At 34.6% G+C, this 20,351-nt stretch overlaps 2 protein-coding genes and 1 long non-coding RNA gene across 3 annotated transcripts; 2 read left to right on the top strand and 1 right to left on the bottom strand.

Annotated features, from left to right (window-relative positions):
- Window positions 1-9,776: 9,776 nt before the first annotated feature.
- LOC122312614 lies at window positions 9,777-10,208 on the top strand. The gene has a single exon (XM_043127270.1). The coding sequence runs from the start codon at window positions 9,777-9,779 to the stop codon at window positions 10,206-10,208; it is 432 nt and encodes a 143-aa protein (XP_042983204.1).
- A 5,111-nt stretch (window positions 10,209-15,319) lies between these two features.
- Window positions 15,320-15,818, top strand: LOC122314238. The gene is made up of 2 exons (XR_006243655.1): window positions 15,320-15,520; window positions 15,653-15,818. It is a non-coding gene; the product is annotated as an uncharacterized LOC122314238 (long non-coding RNA).
- Window positions 15,819-15,946: 128 nt separating this feature from the next.
- LOC122314237 (myosin-binding protein 2-like) lies at window positions 15,947-20,121 on the bottom strand. The gene is made up of 3 exons (XM_043129706.1): window positions 18,450-20,121; window positions 18,082-18,354; window positions 15,947-17,998 (listed from the first exon to the last, which is right to left on the bottom strand). Exons 1-3 carry the CDS (start codon window positions 19,819-19,821, stop codon window positions 16,650-16,652), a joined length of 2,994 nt encoding a protein of 997 aa, XP_042985640.1. The 5' UTR covers window positions 19,822-20,121; the 3' UTR covers window positions 15,947-16,649.
- Between the last annotated feature and the right edge of the window lie 230 nt (window positions 20,122-20,351).

Raw genomic sequence — 20,351 nt, 5'->3', positions numbered from 1 at the left:
GTAGATTCTGACTTCTGAGCATGTACGTGCATATATATATATATATATATAAGAAAAATCTATTTGTCATCCTCACACTTCACACACCACACTTATTTTAATTTTTTTTTTCATTTTTTCTATAATAAATATGTAGTGTGTGGATGATAAATAAAATAATTTAATTAGTTTAATAAGAATAAAATAAAATAAAAAATAAAAAAAATAAAAAATAATATTTTAATATATAAAGTGTGTGGTGTAGGATGATGTGTAGCATTTCCCATATATATATATATATATCAAAAGTAAAACTTTTACCCGATATTTGTCTAGGGGTGTAATCGATCCAATTCGATTCGGTTTTAGATGATTTTAGATAAAATTTAAGAAAGTAAAACTTTTACCCGATAGTTGTCCATGAATTGCGTATAGAGGTGTAATCGATCCAATTCGATTCGATTTTAGATGATTTTAGATAAAATTTAAGATTGAATCGATATATATCAATTTTATATTTTTTAAAATTGATTACGCACCGGTTATATTTTTAAACTGATATTTTAATTTTACCAACTTCTGATCTGATTCGATCTGATTTTTTAATTTTAATGTATTATATATTATAGTATATAATATTATAATGATAATATATTGTAGTATATTATAATATATATTATAATTATATTATAGACTAAAATGATATAATATAATATATAATATAATGATATATTATAGTATATTATAATATATATAATGATACAATATTAGTATAACTATTAATATGTACTATATAATATTCGTATAACTATTAATACAATAACAAAATGATATAAAATTTTAAAATTTAATATTATATTAATTAGTAATTTATCATATAATACAAAACTATTTTAAATATAGTTATATATTATATATAAATATTATATACAATAGAAAAAATTAAAATATATATAAACCGGTCTGGTCCAATTTTAGAAAAAGAAAAATTGAAATCAGACCGATTGTGACCGGTTTAAGAAAAATAAAACCGGCACTGCACCGAACCAAACTCGGGACCGGACTGATCCCATCGGTTTGATCCGGTCTGGTCCGATTTATCTGTTTATCGATTTTTTTACATACCTAATTACGTACTCCGGACCCATGTACTTGCTACATATTTTTCGTCTACGTAAGATAAGAAATTAGAGAAATTATATTTATAGTTAAAAAATATATATTCCAATGTCGCACATTTTTTTCAAAAAATAATAATAATATAAGATTTATATAAAATTTTAATTTTTTTAACAATGAACCGTACTCTTTTTCAAAAAGAATATATAGAATTTACACAATTTATAACTGTATTGAATATTATTTTAAATTAAAATATAAACAGTAAACGTGTTTAGTAAAAATTGATACTCAGACCGACTTGCAAATAGAATTTGTTTAATTTAGTTCCCTTCACGCGTGTTATCTTTTAGTAAGAGTGTGTTAAGAGAGTGTTATCTTTTAGTAAGAGTTAGGCTGTAATTTTAGACACATTAATTAAGCTTAATAAATAAATGCCTATTAACCGATTTAATTAAAATCAAGATCTGCATTTTAAATATTATTTTAAAACTCATAACATATATATACACACATATAATAGTTACTCTATAAATTTTAATTATTGGAATTTAGTATCTTAATTTGTATGTGTAAAATGCCACGCCGGAGCTCGGGCCTAGGGAGTACTCGGAAACCTCGAGCATAGTGGTTGGAAAAAGCCAAGCATACAGCTTGCTTAGCACAAGTACTTAGAGATATCGAGCATACTTGTCCAACAAAATGACTAACTTGCTTTCCTCGGAATAGGGCTGGGCGACCGGGCTGGATTTTTTTCCGGCCCGGTCCGGAATCTGGATAACCGGGTTCCGGTTACGGGCACCGGCCCGGAAATCACCCGGGCTGGTACCCGGTTTCTAAAACCCGGGTGAACCCGGGTCGGGTACCGGATTTAAAATCCGGTACCCGGGTTTTTTAAAAACCTAAACCCAGTGCCAAAACGACGCCGTTTTGGCACGGGTTAATACCCTACAGCGTCTCGATTCCCCCCCCCCAAATCTGACTCTCTCTCTCTCTCTCTCTCTCTCTCTGAAAGAATTTTCCCGAAACCCTAGCCTCATCCCGTCGTCGCCAACTCGCCGTCATCCACTCATCCCGTCGTCGCCGTCATCCTGTCGGTTCATTTCGGTTAGTTTTTGATAAAATCTTCTTTCATTTCGGTTCTTTAGTTTATGGTGTGGTTTGTTTAGTGGATGTGATTTGTTTGGTGTGGTTTCTGATTTTGGGTGAAATTTGTTTTGGGTTTCTGATTTGGGTGTGATTTGTTTAGGGTTTCTGATTTTGGGTGTGATGTCTTCAAGAGCCTTGATTTTAGCCGTACGAAGATAATCACAGGTTGTAGTGTGACAAACTTGTGCCGAATAATGGGTATAACAATGTCAACAACGACATTGATTTCCTGTTATAAAGTGAACTGAAGAATGTTTCTTGTTTCTTTTCCTCTGAGGAATGTGCATGAATGTTTGTGTTTTCTCTTGGTTTTTCAGTCTATACCACTGTTGTCAAATTTGGGGATTTTTTTTTCTTCAATTTTGAATGGACTAAAGTTACTACCTTTTGTCCTAATTTTTCTCTACATGATGTTGTGCTTGTGAAGCTGGCTGAATGACATGAAAATTATGTGGTAACACATTTGAAAGATTGTAAATGCTGTACAATTAATGTGTTTAGTTCTGGAGTAGCAAGTCAAGTGCCCTACTCGATATGGTTTTCCCTCTAACTCAATTCAGGGGCCTGGTTTTCTCCTTTTGAGCATATTTCGTTTGATTTTATTGGGAAGAGTTTTTGTGACCCTTTGCATGGTTGTTCTATATATATATATATATATATATATATATATTATCTCTCAATGAGACTTCCACACTATTTTTTGCAATTATAGATGCATCTAGTGTAAAGGCTCATGTATAAATTGCAACACCAAAAAACAAAATCAGAATTTTAAAAACTGATCTCTTGTATCATCTTTTGAAAGAGCTAATTTGCATAAAATTGCATGAATATTCACTAGAAACTTGGGACCAAAGGTTTTTTTGTTGTTGTTGAATCTGGGACCATAGTTTATACTTTTAAATTCCAAGACGGTTCTTTCATCCACCGACCACACATCAAAAGGCACCAAAAAACCGTGATATATATATATATATATATATATATATATATATATATATTAGCGAAAACGACGTCGTTGTATTGTGTTGATTCGGGTATCGATTATTTGCTGTGTATTTGGAACGGTGCGGTATTAATATATTTTTTTGTTCAGCCCTTGACACACATATATGTAAATGCACACGCCTTCCATGCAGTGAAGATAAAAAAAAAAAAAAAAAAAAAGAAGCTTCCCCGCAATTAATAAACAGGCTATAATGTAATAGGTTTCTGTACATTAATTATAGGGTTTCTCAAAGATTACCAAGCTTGGCTGAAAGTTATAAATTGATGATTTGCTTCTTAATTAGGCTATAATACGTCTTATACATCATACTTCAAAATTAAAACTCTTGACACCTGGACTGAGTTTTCTGCATGAATTAATTTCCTGTTTTTTTTTTTTTTTTGTTGTTGTTGTTGTTGTATCTTTTGTAGGGTTTGCACTTATTCTGTTAGGACTGCCATATATTAGGAAAACTATATCTGCTGTTTTGATGATACATATGTTTGGAGTCATAATTCATTAGTTATATGTTGGTGAATTGCTGATTTTTTTTATTTGCACTGTTCATCTATATGCTGATGTTGTAGGGTGTGATCATATGATTTATGCATATGAGATTGCGAATGTGCATAAAAATTATATGGAAATGCTCGTAGGCAATGAATATGTGTATGTGTTGGGTGCTTGTTTTGTTACATGCTTGTTTTGTTACATGCTTAACAACCGAGTTGGCATTTTATGTTGGCCTTATTTTCATGCATGGAATTGACTATAAAATCTGTGTCTTTTGTTTAGTATGGACTTTGTGGGCACAAGGCATTTCTTTGAAGTTGATTCCTATCATTCCATGCATGGACGTGTCAATGATGGGTCAAGAGCGCTCAACTTCTACAGAATTGTTGGTTGGATGCACCGAATTATTGATCATAGGAATTTGTAATCTGATTTATCTTCTCATTTTCACTTTGTGTATGTTTTTGCACGAATTGGGATGATTTTGGGATGATTTTGTAATGAGGAATGTTGATCTGAAAAAGAAAAAGAAAAAGAAACGTTATGTGCAAGATCTGAAGGAACAATATTTTGAAAGAACATTAATAATCAGGCTTTGTTTTTTTTTTTAAAAAAAAAAAAAAAAACCTGGGTATAGGCCGAAACCTGGATTTCCGGGTTGTAAAAACCCGGATCAATCCGGGTTCCAGCCCGGGTCGTAACTCGGGTATATCCGGGCCGGACTCCGGCCCGGATTTATAATCCGGGTTCCGGGCCAGGTATACCCGGATACCCGGTCCGGTATCCGGTTGCCCAGCCCTAATTCCACCTAAGCCTAGAGTGTTATAATAGACACTAGAGTAACATGGCTTAACTTTGCTTGCTTTCCTCTTACTTCAACAATAAGAATTCGAGCACCATAAATAGGGGACCAATGGTATAACTCACAGGCAAGTGAAAAGAGAGAAACAACGAGAGTATCGAAGAGGAAAGAAACAGAGCATAAATAAGGGTGAAAAGTAGAAATGGGCGAGCATCAGTGAAAGTGAGTGGATCAGAGTGACAGTGAAGTGAGGAAAAGAGAAAAAGAAAGAAAAAGAGGTAAATGTCTCACTATTATTAAAATTTACTGATCATTGTAAGTGAAAATTATGCCAATCCTATGAACAAATGTGGGTTATTTATAAGGGGTGGGCAGTAGGATTCGTGCCCCGCTAACCCGCCCCCATCTACCCAGTATTTGCAAGAGCAGGGAGGACCCCTGTCTGCTAAGTGCAGGTGGTGGGGCCACACGCACCGCATCTAGCTCCCTAAGCGAGGGTGGGTAGGGTCCAATCTTGCCCTGTATTTCCCCTGCCCTATCTCTACTAATATTTTTTAATTTAATATATAAATAAATATATATTTATAGTTTACAAATTATATATATTATAATTTATTAGACTTATTCACAAGAATGTTAGACTTGTGAGTAGTGATGAAACGGGTGAGGTTCGGTCATATTTTGGACAAAATTTAGGACCAAACTGGTATATACCGGTTTTATATTTTTCAAAACTGATTATGCACTGGTTACTCTCCTAAACCGGTATTCTAGTTTTACCGATTTTAATGCACTATATTATATATTATATAATATATATATAATATAGTATATTATAGTATATAATACTATAGTGATAATATATTGTAGTATATTACAATATATAATGATATAGTATTAGTATAACTATTAATATAATAAACAAAATAATATAAGATTTTAAAATTTAATACTATATTAATTGATAATTTATCATATAATACAAAATTATTTTATATATAGTTATATATTATATATAAATATTATATACAATATAAAAAATTAAAATATATATAAACCGGTCCGGTCCGATTTTAGATAAAGAAAAATTGGAACCGGACCGATTTTGATCGGTTTTAAGAAAAATAAAACCGGTACCGGATCGAATCAAACTCAGGACCGAACTGATCCCACCGATTTTGTCAAATTTGGTCCGATTTATCAGTTTATTGATTTTTTTTTTTTTTTTTACATCCCTACTTGTGAGTAAGAGTGTGCATAATTGGCATAGGAGATATTAAGTTCTACATTGTTCAAATAAGACTCTTCTATGGCATTGGAATCCTATATATCGTTGGCCTCTTATGCCAATTCATTACACACTCTTGCTCGTAAGTCTAACACTCTTTTAAACAAGTCTAACAAAATTTTAAAATCTGATAACATAGTTTTATGTTATCAATTTTTAAATTACTGTTATATATAAAAATTTTAATTTATTATTTAAATTATATAATAATTTTGAGTCTAAAAAAATATTTTTGGATCCAAAAATATTTTTTAAACCCAATGGGGTATTGATATCTTAGAGGTGTGTGGGGGGCGGTCCGCCCCCGCCCCTGCCTCTCAGGGGCAGGGTGTGGAGAAAGGGTGACCTTGCCCCCGCATATGCGGATATTACCCTTATTATTTATTCATAATCTATTATTATATTATGGATCTAATTAACCATTTACTATTGGTTTTATTTTGGATTCAGTAATAACTGTTAATAATATTTGTTTATGTGATGATTAATTATTTTCATTACAGCATCTATCTATTAATTATTCAAATAATTGAAAATGATTAAATTTAAGATCATGCGTGCAGATTATAGGTATATATGAAAAACAATGAACAATGATAAATGTGTGAATTTAAGATAAGACAAGATAAAGATAATATAATGTGGCTGTTGACAAATGTTGGATTATTTCATGTAATCTTCACACATTTATGAAAATATTGGTAACATTGCCTTTGACCATTGTTACACCATTATATGCTTATTATAACCTGCTCATTTGTTCACTCTATTGGTACTGAATTTCACTTACTGAGTTGTTAAACTCACTCTATTCCTTTATTATTTTTTAGATGGAACTGTACAATAGAATAACCATGGAGAACTTACGAGTACAATGGTTGCAATCATTGTAGATAACCATATATAGTTGTCAAAAGGAGGAATGCATATCTACTTTTGGGCAGTTACTTGTCATAGGATAGTAAATGACCAATAGCAATACATATGGGAAAATCCCTAATTTTTCTAATATCCTAATAGTGGAGTTGTACCAGCCCCTAGCTGCCCTTGTAATGGAAATCCCTGCCCTTCTATTAGTAAACAAGTACCAAGATTTTCCCATAGAAAGGGTAGAATTGTTTTCACAGCTATCCTGGATGGAAAAATTTTGTAATGTAATTCTTTTATGTATAAAAAAGTTTCGTATCTTTTGTTGGTCATTTTGTCACACAAGAAACAATGTGCTTTTTTTATAGTTGGTTCATCCTCTTATATTCTTGACATATTCACTTCTATTAGCCACTCGTGCAAAGTACTCATCACTAGGCATGCATTACAGAATATATATAAGTATTCACTACTTGGCAAGCAATGTAGGACGGATAATGCTCGCCAACTCGGCAAGGAAACATAAGGAATGATGTTGCTTGAGTGTTAAGCGAGTATTACTAGACCTAGTTACTCACCACACATCCAGTAATGCAGCGAGTGATAGCGCTCGCCATCTCAACAAGGAATAGAGACTACGTGGTAGGTGAGCATTACTGCAAGTAAAGTGCTTGCCTCAAGACAAGCATCATGAGGTTTTTAATTGTTCATCCCTAGGGGAGCAATGCTAGGAGCAATAGTACTCACCATCTCGACGAGCGATATTAGGAATAATTGTGCTCGCCTAAAAGAGTAATAGTTTTTGTAATCTTGGTAATCAATGGAATGAATAATAGTACTTGCCATCTTAGCTAGCAATGTAAAGAGTATTAGTGCTTGCCATTAGACGAACATCGTGGATGCAATCGCTCACCTCTCAGCAAGTAAAAGCACAACGAATGTAAAGTGCTTGTACCTCAGACAAGCACCTCATGGACATATTGAGAAAAGAATTTAGACGAGACGAAAATGATAAGTGATATTATAAAATTTGAGAAAATATTATTAAAATATTATTAGTTTACTTATTTATTTATTTTCTTAAAAACAATATGGACCGTGACACAAGCCATACCAAAATCAACAATCTTGTGGACCCACTTATCATAGAACAAAATATTGCTGGCCTTGATGTCTCGGTGGATGATGCAATTATGTGATTCTTTGTACTTGAAGGTAATGTTATATTTTTATGTGTGGACTAGCATAGTCATAATGTGAGCCCATAATGAGTTGGGCTATTTAGTAAGCACTTGAGAAAGCCCATATTCTCACCCCACATATATACAAATGGGGTTGGCCCATTAGACTCCATGTTTTTCAGTGCTATTTTGTGTCATAGAGGAAAGAGGATAAAAGTCTCCTCAACACACACCCAAAAAAAAAGAAAAAAAAAAGGTGATGGCCAGCTCATCTTCTAACTATGGAGGAGGTATATTTTCTTCTGTTTAGTTTAAACATGCTATGATAATGGACATATGTGATTTTATTCAAAATATTTCATCAATTGGTATTAGAGCTTGCTGTCTCATTTTCATGGTTGCGTGAACTTTTTTTCATTTCTCTATTAGTTGTTGAAACTATGAGGTTGTATGCATTCATTTTAGTGATTATATTTTGGAAGTCAAACGCGAATGACTTTGTTCTCATTTACCTTGTTCAGGGAGAAACTTTAGTCGTAGCTAGTTTTCTTATGAGATGTGATGGAGTTTTAAGCTCATGGAGGTCAAACCCATGGCGTGGTATGGGCGGCACGCCATTGGGGTGCTCTCTATTTTTTTTTGTTTTTGTTCTTTAGGTTATTATTATTTATTTATTTATTATTAGTATTATTATCTTTTTTACTCTTGAATATGTCAGAAGTTAATTTTTTTTTTTTTTTCTTTCAACTTTTGAGTATGTCAAAGTTATCTTTTTCACTTTTGAATATGCCAGAACTCTATTAGCTTTTTATTACTTCTGCAAGGTTAAAAGCTTACCGTATTCATATATTGGTTTTCAAAAGAATGCAAAGCTGGCCCCATTTTGAAAATAGCAATGCTACGGATAATTTTTATTTAAAAATTATAATATAGGTATATATAATTTCATTTTTAAAAATTTTTGAAATTATTAAAATATCAATCTTAAAATGATATATTTTTTTTTTAATAAAATGCTTGGACATACACTCTCCAAGTTACAAAGATTAAAGACAAATATCTTGTATGCATATCATAAACAGCCAAACTGGCACGCCAGCAATTTTAGACCATTGTTTTTTTAACTTTTGGGCTTTGGCAAACTTGTCTCACAAGGCCCAATTGTTAATAAATAACATTTTATGTTGAGCGTCAAATATCACTATTACTTATATGAACATATAATATGTATATATATTCTAATGTGACAAAGCCGATGATTTAATTGGTTATGTTTTTGCCTATCGTGGGACTAATCATGAGAATTTTTTTGGATATGATAGAGATTTATAAATTAAAAAAAAAAATGGGCCTCATTGCTTACTAATTGTAACTTTACTAAATTTCATACGAATAATTAATTTACCCTATCGGTAAATATTTATTTGGCTAAATACTTAGGATGATAAAGAAAATTGTTAAATACCTTGTACTTGGTGGCTTGGTTATATCCTTTTGATAGCTGGTCATCTTAAGTCATCATATTTAATTATTTTGCTTTATCATGCAAAAGGGTCCATTGTGTATTACAGATCCTAACATAAATTTGAGATGAGATTTGTGTTTAGATGTTCATTTTGTATTACGAACCCTATCATGAATTTGAGATAAGATTCTTGTTTGAGTGTCAATTATGTAATAGGACACTAGCGTAAATTTGAGATACATATTTTAATATTTTGAGGAATGAGGATAATTTAGATTGCATTTTCACATGCTTAATTACTTTCCTTTGTGATGTCCTCAGCTTTTGGAAATCCTGAATTGTCTCTTCAATTATCTGCCATCAAAACACTAACGAGGACTAATTATTAGGATTGACATGAGTCCCTCATTATTAGCTTGGCAATTATGAATCTGGACTTAGCCTTAAGGACTGAGATACCCACCAAGCCTACTAATGAAAGCTCTATTGAGGAGAAAACTCACTATGAGCATTGGGAGCACTCAAATAGGATTTGTCTTATGATAACGAGGCACACCATCGACAAGTCTATTAGGCAGAGCATTCACCAAACTAATAATGCTAAAGATTTTCTCGACGCTGTTGGGAAGAAGTTCACAAAATTTGACAAAGCAGAGAAGGGAACCTTCATGAAGTTTCTTGCTACTACGACTTACGATGGCATTAGTGGAGTTCGTAAGCATATTATGAAACTTACTCATTTCTTTAATAAGCAGAGAGAAATGAAAGTTGAGTTGACAGATAGTTTTCTAGTGTGGCAAGTTCTTGAATCTCTGCCATCTCAGTTTGATACTCTCAAGACCACATATAACGCTTAAAGAGATGAATGGAGCTTGAGTGAGATGACTACTATAGTCTCTCAAGAACAAGAAGAAGTGATAAAAAATGGGAAATCTCAAGTTGCATTTGTTATGACTCAAGACTTTGGAAATTTCAAAAAAAAATTTTCTAAGAGCAAAAACAACAGTGAGCCATATAAGGTGAAAAAGGTTGGAAAGCCCACTTGACAGGCTAGCTTGGGTATTTCTTCTAATCCTAAGATGGAAGGTTTTACAGGAAAATGTAATTTTTATGACATGTTTAGACACAAGAAGGAAAATTGCAGGAAATTTACAGCATGGTTAGAGAAGAAAGGTACACATATGACACTAGTGTGCTTTGAGTCAAATATGATTAATTTTCCCTTTGATACTTGGTGGTTAGATACTAGTGCAACAATTCACATTACAAAAATTTTTTTTAGGAATTAAGAAGAATCAGAAAGCCTTGTAATAAGGAGTTGATGATGAATATGGGAAACGACGTGAAGGTTAAAGTTGAATACATTGGAATAATCAGACTTCTTTTGGCCTCTAGGGAGTTTTTGGACCTAAAAGGCACTAGTTTTGTACCTTTCATCAGGAGGAATCTTATTTTTGTTTCTCTTTTGGACCAATATGGTTACACTTTTCATTTGCAAATAAAAAGGTTACGATACATTTTGATTCTGTTGTGGTTGGTTCTAGTGTTTTGTGTGATGGTTTATATAAATTGACTTGGTACCCATTTTGACTCCTTGTTCTTCTAATATACATGTTGTAAATGCTACAATTGGCTCTAAACAGAGTAAAGTCAATGAAACATCTTCCATGCTATGGCACAAACAATTGGGTCACATTTCCAAACCTAGAATGGAAAGGTTGGTCAAAGATGGCGTCATTGTTAATTTAGAGTTGTTTTATTTTGACATTTATTAAAGGAAAACTAACTGCTAAATTGAGAAAGCAAAAGATTGGTAGAAGAGATAATGTTTTGGATTTGATATACACTGATATATGTGGTCCCATCACTCCTGCTGCCTTGGGGAATTATAAGTAATTCATCACCTTTATTGATGATCATTCTCGTTATGGTCACATTGAGCTCATTCATGAAAATTTTGAATCATTGGAAGCTGCTCAAGCTTTCAAGGCTACTGTTGAGCTTTAAAAAGATAGATGTATTAAAGCTATAAGATCTGATAGAGGTGGAGAGTATTATGGAAAATATGACGAAACTGGGCAAAATGCAGGACTATTTGCAAAATTCCTTTAAGCTGAGGCACAATATACTATTCCTAGCACTCTTGAGCAAAATGGGGTTGCAGAAAGAAGAAATCGTACTTTGATGGATATGATGCGATGTATGCTTAGTCACTCGTCTTTACTTGAGTTCTTGTGGGGAGAGGCTTTGAAAACTGTTGCATACATTTTGAACCAAGTACCGAGCAAGTCAGTCCCTAAAACTCCTTATGAGTTATGGTCAGGAAAGAAACCCAGTTTGAGTCATTTTCATATTTGGGGCTGCAAGGCAGAAGTAAGACCTTATAATCCACAGCTAAAGAAACTTGATCTTAAAACCATTACTGGGTATTTTGTGGGCTATTGTATTGGCTCAAGAGGCTCGAGGTTCTATTGTCCTTCTCATACAATTAGAATCATTGAGTCGGATTGAGCTATTTACTTTGAAGATGATATTAATTGTGAACATTCAATGCCATGAGAGATTGCATTCAAGGAGGAGCGTGCCATTGTCCCAAGACCTATGATCTCACAATCTATAATTTTACCTTTGCCTGTAGAGCACCTTGTTTCCATTAGTCAAGAGTCAAGAGCCCATCATTGACAATGGACCTATGGTCGTTGAAGGGACAACTAATGATATTCATTTGAGGAGATCACATAGAACATGTATACATGCAATCTATGATGACTATATGATCTATTTGCAAGAGCATGAGTTTAGTGTTGGAACATCTACTGATCTGGCTTCTTTCCAGGAGGCTATTGATAGTCCTCAGTCTTTACATCGGGTAGAGGCTATGCATGATGATATGATGTCCATGTGTCAGAATGATGTATGGGATTTAGTTGAGTTACCGAATGGTTGCAAATGAATAGGTTGCAAATGGGTATTTAAAACCAAACATGATTCTAGTGGTCAAGTAGAGAAGTACGAGGCTAGACTCGTTGTTAAAGGCTTTAACCAAAGAGAGGGCATTGACTATAACGATATGTTCTCACTAGTGTCTACCAAAGACTCATTACGGATAATCATGACACTTGTAGCTCATTTTGACTTGGAGCTACGTCAAATGGATGTCAAAACAACTTTTCTTAATATGCATTTGTTTGAATAAGTGTATATGAAGCAACCAGATGACTTTCAGGTGAATAATAAGGAACACATGGTGTGCAAACTAAAGAAGTCAATTTATGGGCTTAAACAGGCATTAAGACAATGGTACTTGAAGTTTGATGAGATTGTTACCTCTTATAGTTTTAAAGAAAATATGGTCGATCAATGCATATACCTGAAGGTCATTGGGAGTAAATATATCTTTTTTGTGCTTTACGTGAATGATATATTGCTTGCAGCTAATGACATTGAGTTTTTGCTTGAGACTAAGTGTATGTTATCTTCTCATTTTGATATGAAGGATCTTGGTGAAGCGTCATATGTATTAGGTATACAGATTTTTTGTGATAGAGCTAATAGTGTTCTTGGATTATCTCAAGAAACCTATATTGATTGTGTTTTGCGTAGATTTAATATGCAATCATGCTCTTCTGGAAAAGCACCTATTGTGAAAGGTGATATACTTTAGTAAATCTCAATGGCCCCAGAATGATGATGAGAGGATTCAAATGCAAGCAATTTCGTATGCATCAGTTGTTGGTAGTTTGATGTATAATTAAGTATGTACAAGACCAGATATTGTTTATGTTGTGGGTGTTCTTGGTAGATACCTGAGCAATCTAGGTTTGAGTCACTGGAAAGTTGCAAAGAAAGTATTGAGATATTTGTAAGGCACTAAAGATTATAGGCCGACATATCGGCGATTCGATGTTCTTAATGTTGTTGGATATTCTGATGCTGATTATGCAGGATGCCAAGATGACAGGAAATTTACTTCATGATATATTTTTATGATGGCAGGAATAGTTATTTCATGGAAAAGTGTCAAACAGACACTTACTGCCTCTTTAACTATGGAGGCAAAGTATGTGGCTTGTTATTAGGCTATATGTCAGGCTATATGATTACAGAATTTTATCTTAAGATTGGTTATTGTGAATACCATTGAGAAACCAATGACAATATTTTGTGATAACTCTGCAGCCATTTCTTTCTCTCGGAACACTAGAAGCTCTTTGCGTTCCAAGCATATTAATATAAAATATTTATTTGTTCAGGAGAAAGTAGCAGAATCTCATATTTCTGTGGAGTACATCCCCACGAACCTTATGTTGGCTAATCCACTAACTAAGGGTTTGGTTCCAAAAGTGTTTCGAGAGCATGTGACTCATATGGGGCTGTTAGAGTCTTCTATTCTATTAAGTTAGTGGGAGATGTATCTTTGTATTTATTGTGAGCACTTGGTTGCTACATTTCATTGTGCATATATTTTGTGTTAATTATGAGATCTTTTGTGTTTGAACGTGAGACACTATGAAATGGTCTCATTGGGCTTCATTTGAGAATCTAGCAATTACATTTGTGTTGATATGTATGTTGTACTTGCATATTATTTATTTGGATATCATGATTGTAGTAGGTACTTGTTGTATTGTGCATCCTATCGGTGTACTCATAACTTGTTGCTTGCAAATGCACTTGATCTAGATTGTGTTCTTTGAATGCAACTTCATATTCAATTTATGTGTGAATGACTTTGCTGTCCAAGTGGGAGTTTGTTATATTTTTATGGTGGACTAGCATAGTCATAATATGAGCCCATAATAGGTTGGGCTATTTAGTGAGCACTTGAGGAAGCCCTTATTCTCGCCCTACATATATATCGCCCTACATATATATAAATGGAGTTGGCCCATTAGACTCCCTTCATTTTTGCCCTATTTTGTGTCATGGAGGAAGGAGGGTAAAAGTTTCCTCAACACACAAAAAAAGAAAAAAAAAAGAAAAAGAAAAAGGGTGATGGCCGGCTCATCTTCTAAATATGGAGGAGGTATGTTTTCTTCTGTTTAGTTTAAGCATGCTATGATAATGGACAGATGTGATATGTTTGCTTGCTTCGTATTACATGAATAATTTAGCTTTCCAAGTTGATGAGTGTTGATCAAAAGCCCATCTATTTTTGCAAATTATTATTTACTCGTACTTGTAATGGAAATATAATACAGCCAGTATTGAGTGTATTAGTAAAGGGAATATCAATGTTAGAAAAGGAAGAAACATTGATACTCCCTTTTATTTTGTTAACATTCACACATCATTTACCCAACCTGGTAACTTGTAGAATCTCACAATTTATTCTTCATTTAATTAGAACCTCTCCACATTTTGTAAATTACAAGTTGGGGTTATTTTGACATTACATGTTGCTTCAGAATATCAAATTGCTCTTTTTATTGATTTGTTGTCCTAAATGGGTATAGCTCTAATATCTACACTCCATCTTGAGGGGACCATTACAGCTTTAATACAAGTATATATCAGTTGAAAAAAATATGACCATTGTAAAAAAGACTGTTAGAAAATTTTATCCGTTGGAATAATATAAACGTTAATGTGTAATTTTTTAATAACAAATAAATATTCAAATTATAATTATAATTAAAATAAATAAAAATGTCAAAATCAATATTTTAATAAAATAGTAATAGATTTGTTGAGTCTGTTATTTAGTATTGCTGAAAAGTAGTTAGCTAAATTTGTAAAAGTGAATTTCCTAATCAAATTTTAGTCAAACTTTATTGAGCACATTATTAGTACTTTCATATCATTTAATCATTATAACTTTTACAAATTTTTATATAAAATATAATAAATAATTTAATTTTTTCAAATTTTAAAATAAAACTAATATTAAAAAATTATATTATAATAATATTTTATATAACTTTTAAAAATATATCTCACCTCGTTTGAGTTGCGTAACTAAACGAAGTCTCTATATGCATCGCCAGGTACGTTCCGAAGAGTGAAGAGTCTTTGAGATCTCCGTTATCATCAGAAAAGTTAGCATCAGAGGCGTCCCCCACTGGGTCCCCAAGACTTTGTTCTAGCTAAAGGTCACAGAGCACGTTGAAGGTTTCGCCGGAAATTGCATCAACACTCAAAAAGTTTAAACAGATCGATGTTAAAACAGGTGAATTTAACACCCATTCTTCTAAACCCAGAATTTAAATACAGTTCTTCTACTTTGATATCATGTTTTTGTTTTGTTTACTCTCTAACATCATGTCAAACTCCCATTTAATAATTTAATTTATATCCCAAGGCAACAATGCAAGGAAAATAAGAAGATCCTAAGATCGAATGACGATAATTGCCTTGCATATGCGCATGCATTGAGGGATCTGTGACTCTGCCACCGAATACATTACTTCTTATTCTTCTTTTGGACAAAGTGAATATAGTTAATTAAGGACAATATCTTATTCTTACTTGATTTTGTTAGTTTCTACCTACCACGACTTGTTTGTGAATGAAGTAAAATGCTTTGTGAAAGCAAACTTTGCTCCTCATTCCCAATATATTATTAGACATATGCCTTACAAAAATGAAGAAATGATGAATCCATGAACAAACAAACACTCTGTTTTATATTCTTACAATGGATGTATGAAGTATACAAGTAACTCAGCTTTTCCCCTCAATAATAAACAAACCTCATGTGATGCAATAATGCATTGATGAGAGAGAATGAAGTGGTTGCTTACCCCTTTTCCTTCTCTCCAAAAATTAAAAAATGACAAAAAAGGAGTGGCCTACCCCTAAGTGTCTTAAAAAACTAATGTTATGTGCCTGGCACTGGAATCTTTGTTGGATCTCTCCAGCTTGCTAGCCAGACCTTTCCTCACAACATATAAATGACAGGGTGGCTTCATATCACTAGCCTATACACACATATACACATCATCCTCCTTTCCCTCAAAAGGTGGTGATGGGCACTACCCACAAAAATTTGGGTTCATTTGGACACCAAAAAAAATAAAAAAAAAAAGGCTGGTTTCTTTTTCTTTAGAAGGCAGACTTCAGTTTTGCAGTCCACCTAAGACACCAAACATACCATACCAGAAACAAAAGTTGGGATTTCTTTGTCCTGATTTGGAGGTGTCAATCAACTCCAAAGAGAAACCAGCACAAAACTTGTCAACAAATGCTATTTCAACTCAATTGTTGGAGAAAACGAGCAACAAACACAGAATAGTCACCTATAATCTTCATGGATGGATATACCTGACAAATCTTCATGAATATACTTAAGCTCAAGGTCAATAGAAAGGACCATCCCCCATCTTCCTGGCTCGGAGTTCCACACCCCTAAGATCATGAAGATGTTCTAAAATCTCTTGGAGAAGATTTAATCCCTTATCTCCTTTGCTCAAGGAGCTGACACAGTGCTTCAGAAACTCCCTATCTGCTTCAAGTGCTTGAAGCCTCTCATATACATTATCTACCTCCTCTTTTATAGCAAGCTTATTCTCCATTTCAAACTTGACGTCTAAGGATGTTTGAAATGGATCAGGACCATACCCTTGTTCATGTCCATTCCCCAAAGCATCTTCACCATCTGTAACAATAGCATCAAAAAGGGGAAGAAGTGTCTTTGCCTTTGACCCTTTGATTCTAATCTCGTGATGATGCTTTCCATTCATTTCCATGGAATGACCATTTTCAAAAGCATTTGCTTCAATGTCAGCATCTGAATTATAATGGTATCCATTTCCATTCTCACCCAGTATGAGATCCTCGAAGTGTTGTTCCTCTCCATCACTCAATGTCAAAAGCTTCTCTTCCAACTCCTTGAGCTGCTGTAAAATTGCTAGCCTCTCTTCCTCAAAGTTTTCAAGGGACTCCTCCAAATAAACAACAGCATCAGTGGGAGTGTTTTGGTTGCTACTTTCTTGATTGCCAAAGGAACTATCTCTTTCCTTTGCTTCATGGTTCAGGTCAATCGATAGTCCATCACTGTCCTCAGCATTGCTACAAGAAGCAATGCTTCTTGTGCTACTATCTGTTCTCCTCGACATCCTCATTTTTTCTTTAGCCTCATAATCCTGGACCTTCTTACGATACATTCCCAACTCCTTTTCCACCTCCTGCTTCTCTTTTTCCCTTTTGACCATGAGCTCATTCAGAAGCTGTAAAGCTTCCTGGTCATACTCAGATTGCTCTTCCATCATTCTTTGATATTGCAATGCTTCCATTTGCATTGCTGCCTTCTCTTCCTGGAGCCTGTTTATCATTGCCATTGTCTGGTTAGCTGCCACAGCAGAAGAACTTCTCTCTTCTTCTAGTTCTGCATATAAGGCGTTCAAAGCCTTCCTTTCAGCCCTCAATGCTGACTCTAACTTCTCAATGGTTAGCTCACCTCCTTCTATCTCACTAATGACACTTCCATCTAAGGACTCTTCTGGTATTGATTCCTTCCTCTCAAGCAATAGCAACTTCTTGTGCAAGTGATGCAAGCTTTCCATAGAAGTAGGTGTATCAGGAACCTTTTCTTCCTCTATTTCATTAGGCTCTGAACGTACCGATATATGATTGTTTATTTCCTGCTTATTACTTTCTACTGAGATGGTTTTGAAGTAAAAAACCTCTTCTTCAGCTGGCTTGGGACCTGACAAAAGAATACCAGATTAAGATATCAAAATGTGGCAACTCCAATTTCTAAAGTTGGTTATATAAGAATCTAAAGCTTACCATTATCATCATTGACGTGCAATATGACACAGCTGGTGAAAGGATTTTGTTGCCTGTGTTCATATGAAGGAAGAACCTGTTGGGGTTGAGCCTCATCAAGTGGTTCCTGATCAGGAATCTCTGGCCCCCTTGAGATCTCTGCATCAAATTCACAGCTCTTATGAACCTCTTGGGGTTGAGCCTCATCAAGTGGTTTCGGATGAAGAATCTCTGCCCCTCTGGAGATCTCTGCATCAAATTCACAGCTCTGCGTTTGAATTACTTCTCCAGATGCTGCGTGTAATGGAAAATGATTAGTACTATTTTTATAAACTCAATAACAGAGAATTATATAACGGTTAAAAATGAAATTAAACAAACAGGACTACCTATATGAACATCTGAATCCATTTCTCTTGCTGTTTCTGCACTTGACGGCATTTGATTTGGTTGAGGAATAGCAGCTTGTTCATATTCTTCCCTCACTAAATCTGAGAAATCTCCTTCTGTATGCATTACAGAGGTACTGTCAGTCTCAACCATCACTACGGATTCAACCACTACAACCTTGGGCGCCTCCTTGCTCTCATGGGATGAAAGTAAGGCCAAATTCTCTCCTGAACACTGCCAATTCTCCGACAACGGTTCGGCGTGTTCCTCAGCATGCATATTAAATTCCAAAATAACGTCTGAATCACAATTTCCTTGTTCATCCGCTCCATATCTTGGTTGATCTCCGTCTTTGGTGGCAGGAGTGCCAATCGATTCAACTGCAATCAATGTACAATCTTCACCATCAATGAAAAACTCGAGATGCTGAGGCCAAGTTTCATGGGATGTTTCCTTACTAAAATTGACAAGAGCCATAGACTGATCACAAGACTGATCATCCATGGATTCAATGAAATTCTCCTCCTTTTCGAGCACTTGCATTTCTTCTTTAACGATTTCCATTTTGTCGTCTTCAACAGCTACCAGTTCCTTCCAGCCAAAGTCAAATACAGCACATTTCTCCTCTGCCTCCTGTTCTCTTTTACCAGAACAACCATCAATTCCAAAATCAGAAATAGAAATAATCTGAATTTCCTTATTTTCTCCGCTACTTTGTTCATCTTCGCGTAGACTAGTCTCGGAATTCGAACTGCTTCGATCCGAATGTGCACATTCATTAGTTTGAGAGTCAACCCCCGTTTCCGCAATCAAATTCTCTTTATGGGAGAAATCGAAATCCGCCCAAGAAGGCTTAATCAACATACAAGGAGAGTAGAATTTGCTTTCCAAGTTTAAGCCACAGCAAGAGCAATTCAAATTCTCCTCCCCATTTCCACCGAGTTTCTGATCACTACTCTGAATAAAACCAATCTTGTTTATTAATGGAAAGAAAGCAAACCTTTTTGATAATTCTGGACAATCAGGTTGCGATGAGGATGAGCAATCCTCGCACATATGATGGGACTCGGCCAGTTTTCGATGATTAAAGCAGTAACCCAGCTTGGAAATCTCAGAGGCATGAGCTTCACAAACAAGATCTCTATAAGAAACTTGACTCTTTCCAGGCTCTAAGACATGATCAATCCTAGAACACCATAAGCAGGGCCTTTTGAGGCCAAAGTAATCGGAGAATTTAATGATCAGATAAGAGAACATAGAATTAAGAAGGAGAAGTACGATCAGAGTCCATTCTAGTACGGCATAGACGAGAATAAGGGTGAGTTTGTTGGTGTTTCTATGCAAAATGCTTGCAAACTTGTTGGTTTCCATTGACGATGCTCTGTTCTGGAATATATAGTGAGAGAGATTGAAGAAGATAAAAAAGACAAGTGTTTTGAAAGAAGATGTGGAACTTTTTCTAACTTCTAACACAGAGAGAGAGAGAGAGAGAGAGAGAGAGAGTAGAACAAATGCAGAGGAAGGCGTGGTGCAATTTAGAATGAGAGAGGCGGTTTTGAGAGGAATGAAGAAACAAAAATTTATATATAAAAGTGGTTCTTGTAGGAGGAGTTTATGCTGTGTGGGGTCTTCCAGATGCCGTCCTCTACCTTTATATGTTCAAACAAATGCACTCAGCACACAAATTTTCTATGATCTTGAGGTAAAGAGGTGGACTTTTGTACAGAGATCAGCATAATGGGGTTTTAATTGAACATCTTTTTCAAAACTTAACCCGACCAGATTATATGACTTTTTCCTTTCTTAAACTTCGTGTGCCATCTTCTTTTCGGCCGACGCCATGGTGTCGTGGCCCACCAACAGCATAACAATGAGTTGGTAGGGTCCCCATTGAGGACACA

This window comes from Carya illinoinensis, chromosome 6 (assembly GCF_018687715.1).
Source record: "Carya illinoinensis cultivar Pawnee chromosome 6, C.illinoinensisPawnee_v1, whole genome shotgun sequence".
Taxonomy (NCBI): Eukaryota; Viridiplantae; Streptophyta; class Magnoliopsida; order Fagales; family Juglandaceae; genus Carya; species Carya illinoinensis.
Note: the sequence above shows the minus strand (reverse complement) of the source record. Positions and strands in the feature narration are given on the sequence as shown.

Excerpts from the sequence above, each read along its gene's own strand:
- LOC122312614 (XM_043127270.1), top strand. The coding sequence starts at position 9,777 with ATGAATCTGGACTTAGCCTTAAGGACTGAGATACCCACCAAGCCTACT.
- LOC122314237 (XM_043129706.1), bottom strand. The coding sequence starts at position 19,821 with ATGGAAACCAACAAGTTTGCAAGCATTTTGCATAGAAACACCAACAAA. Across the intron at positions 18,355-18,449 it reads GGATTCAGATGTTCATATAG|CATCTGGAGAAGTAATTCAA; the intron begins GTAGTCCTGTTT and ends CATTACACGCAG. Across the intron at positions 17,999-18,081 it reads GCACGTCAATGATGATAATG|GTCCCAAGCCAGCTGAAGAA; the intron begins GTAAGCTTTAGA and ends TTCTTTTGTCAG.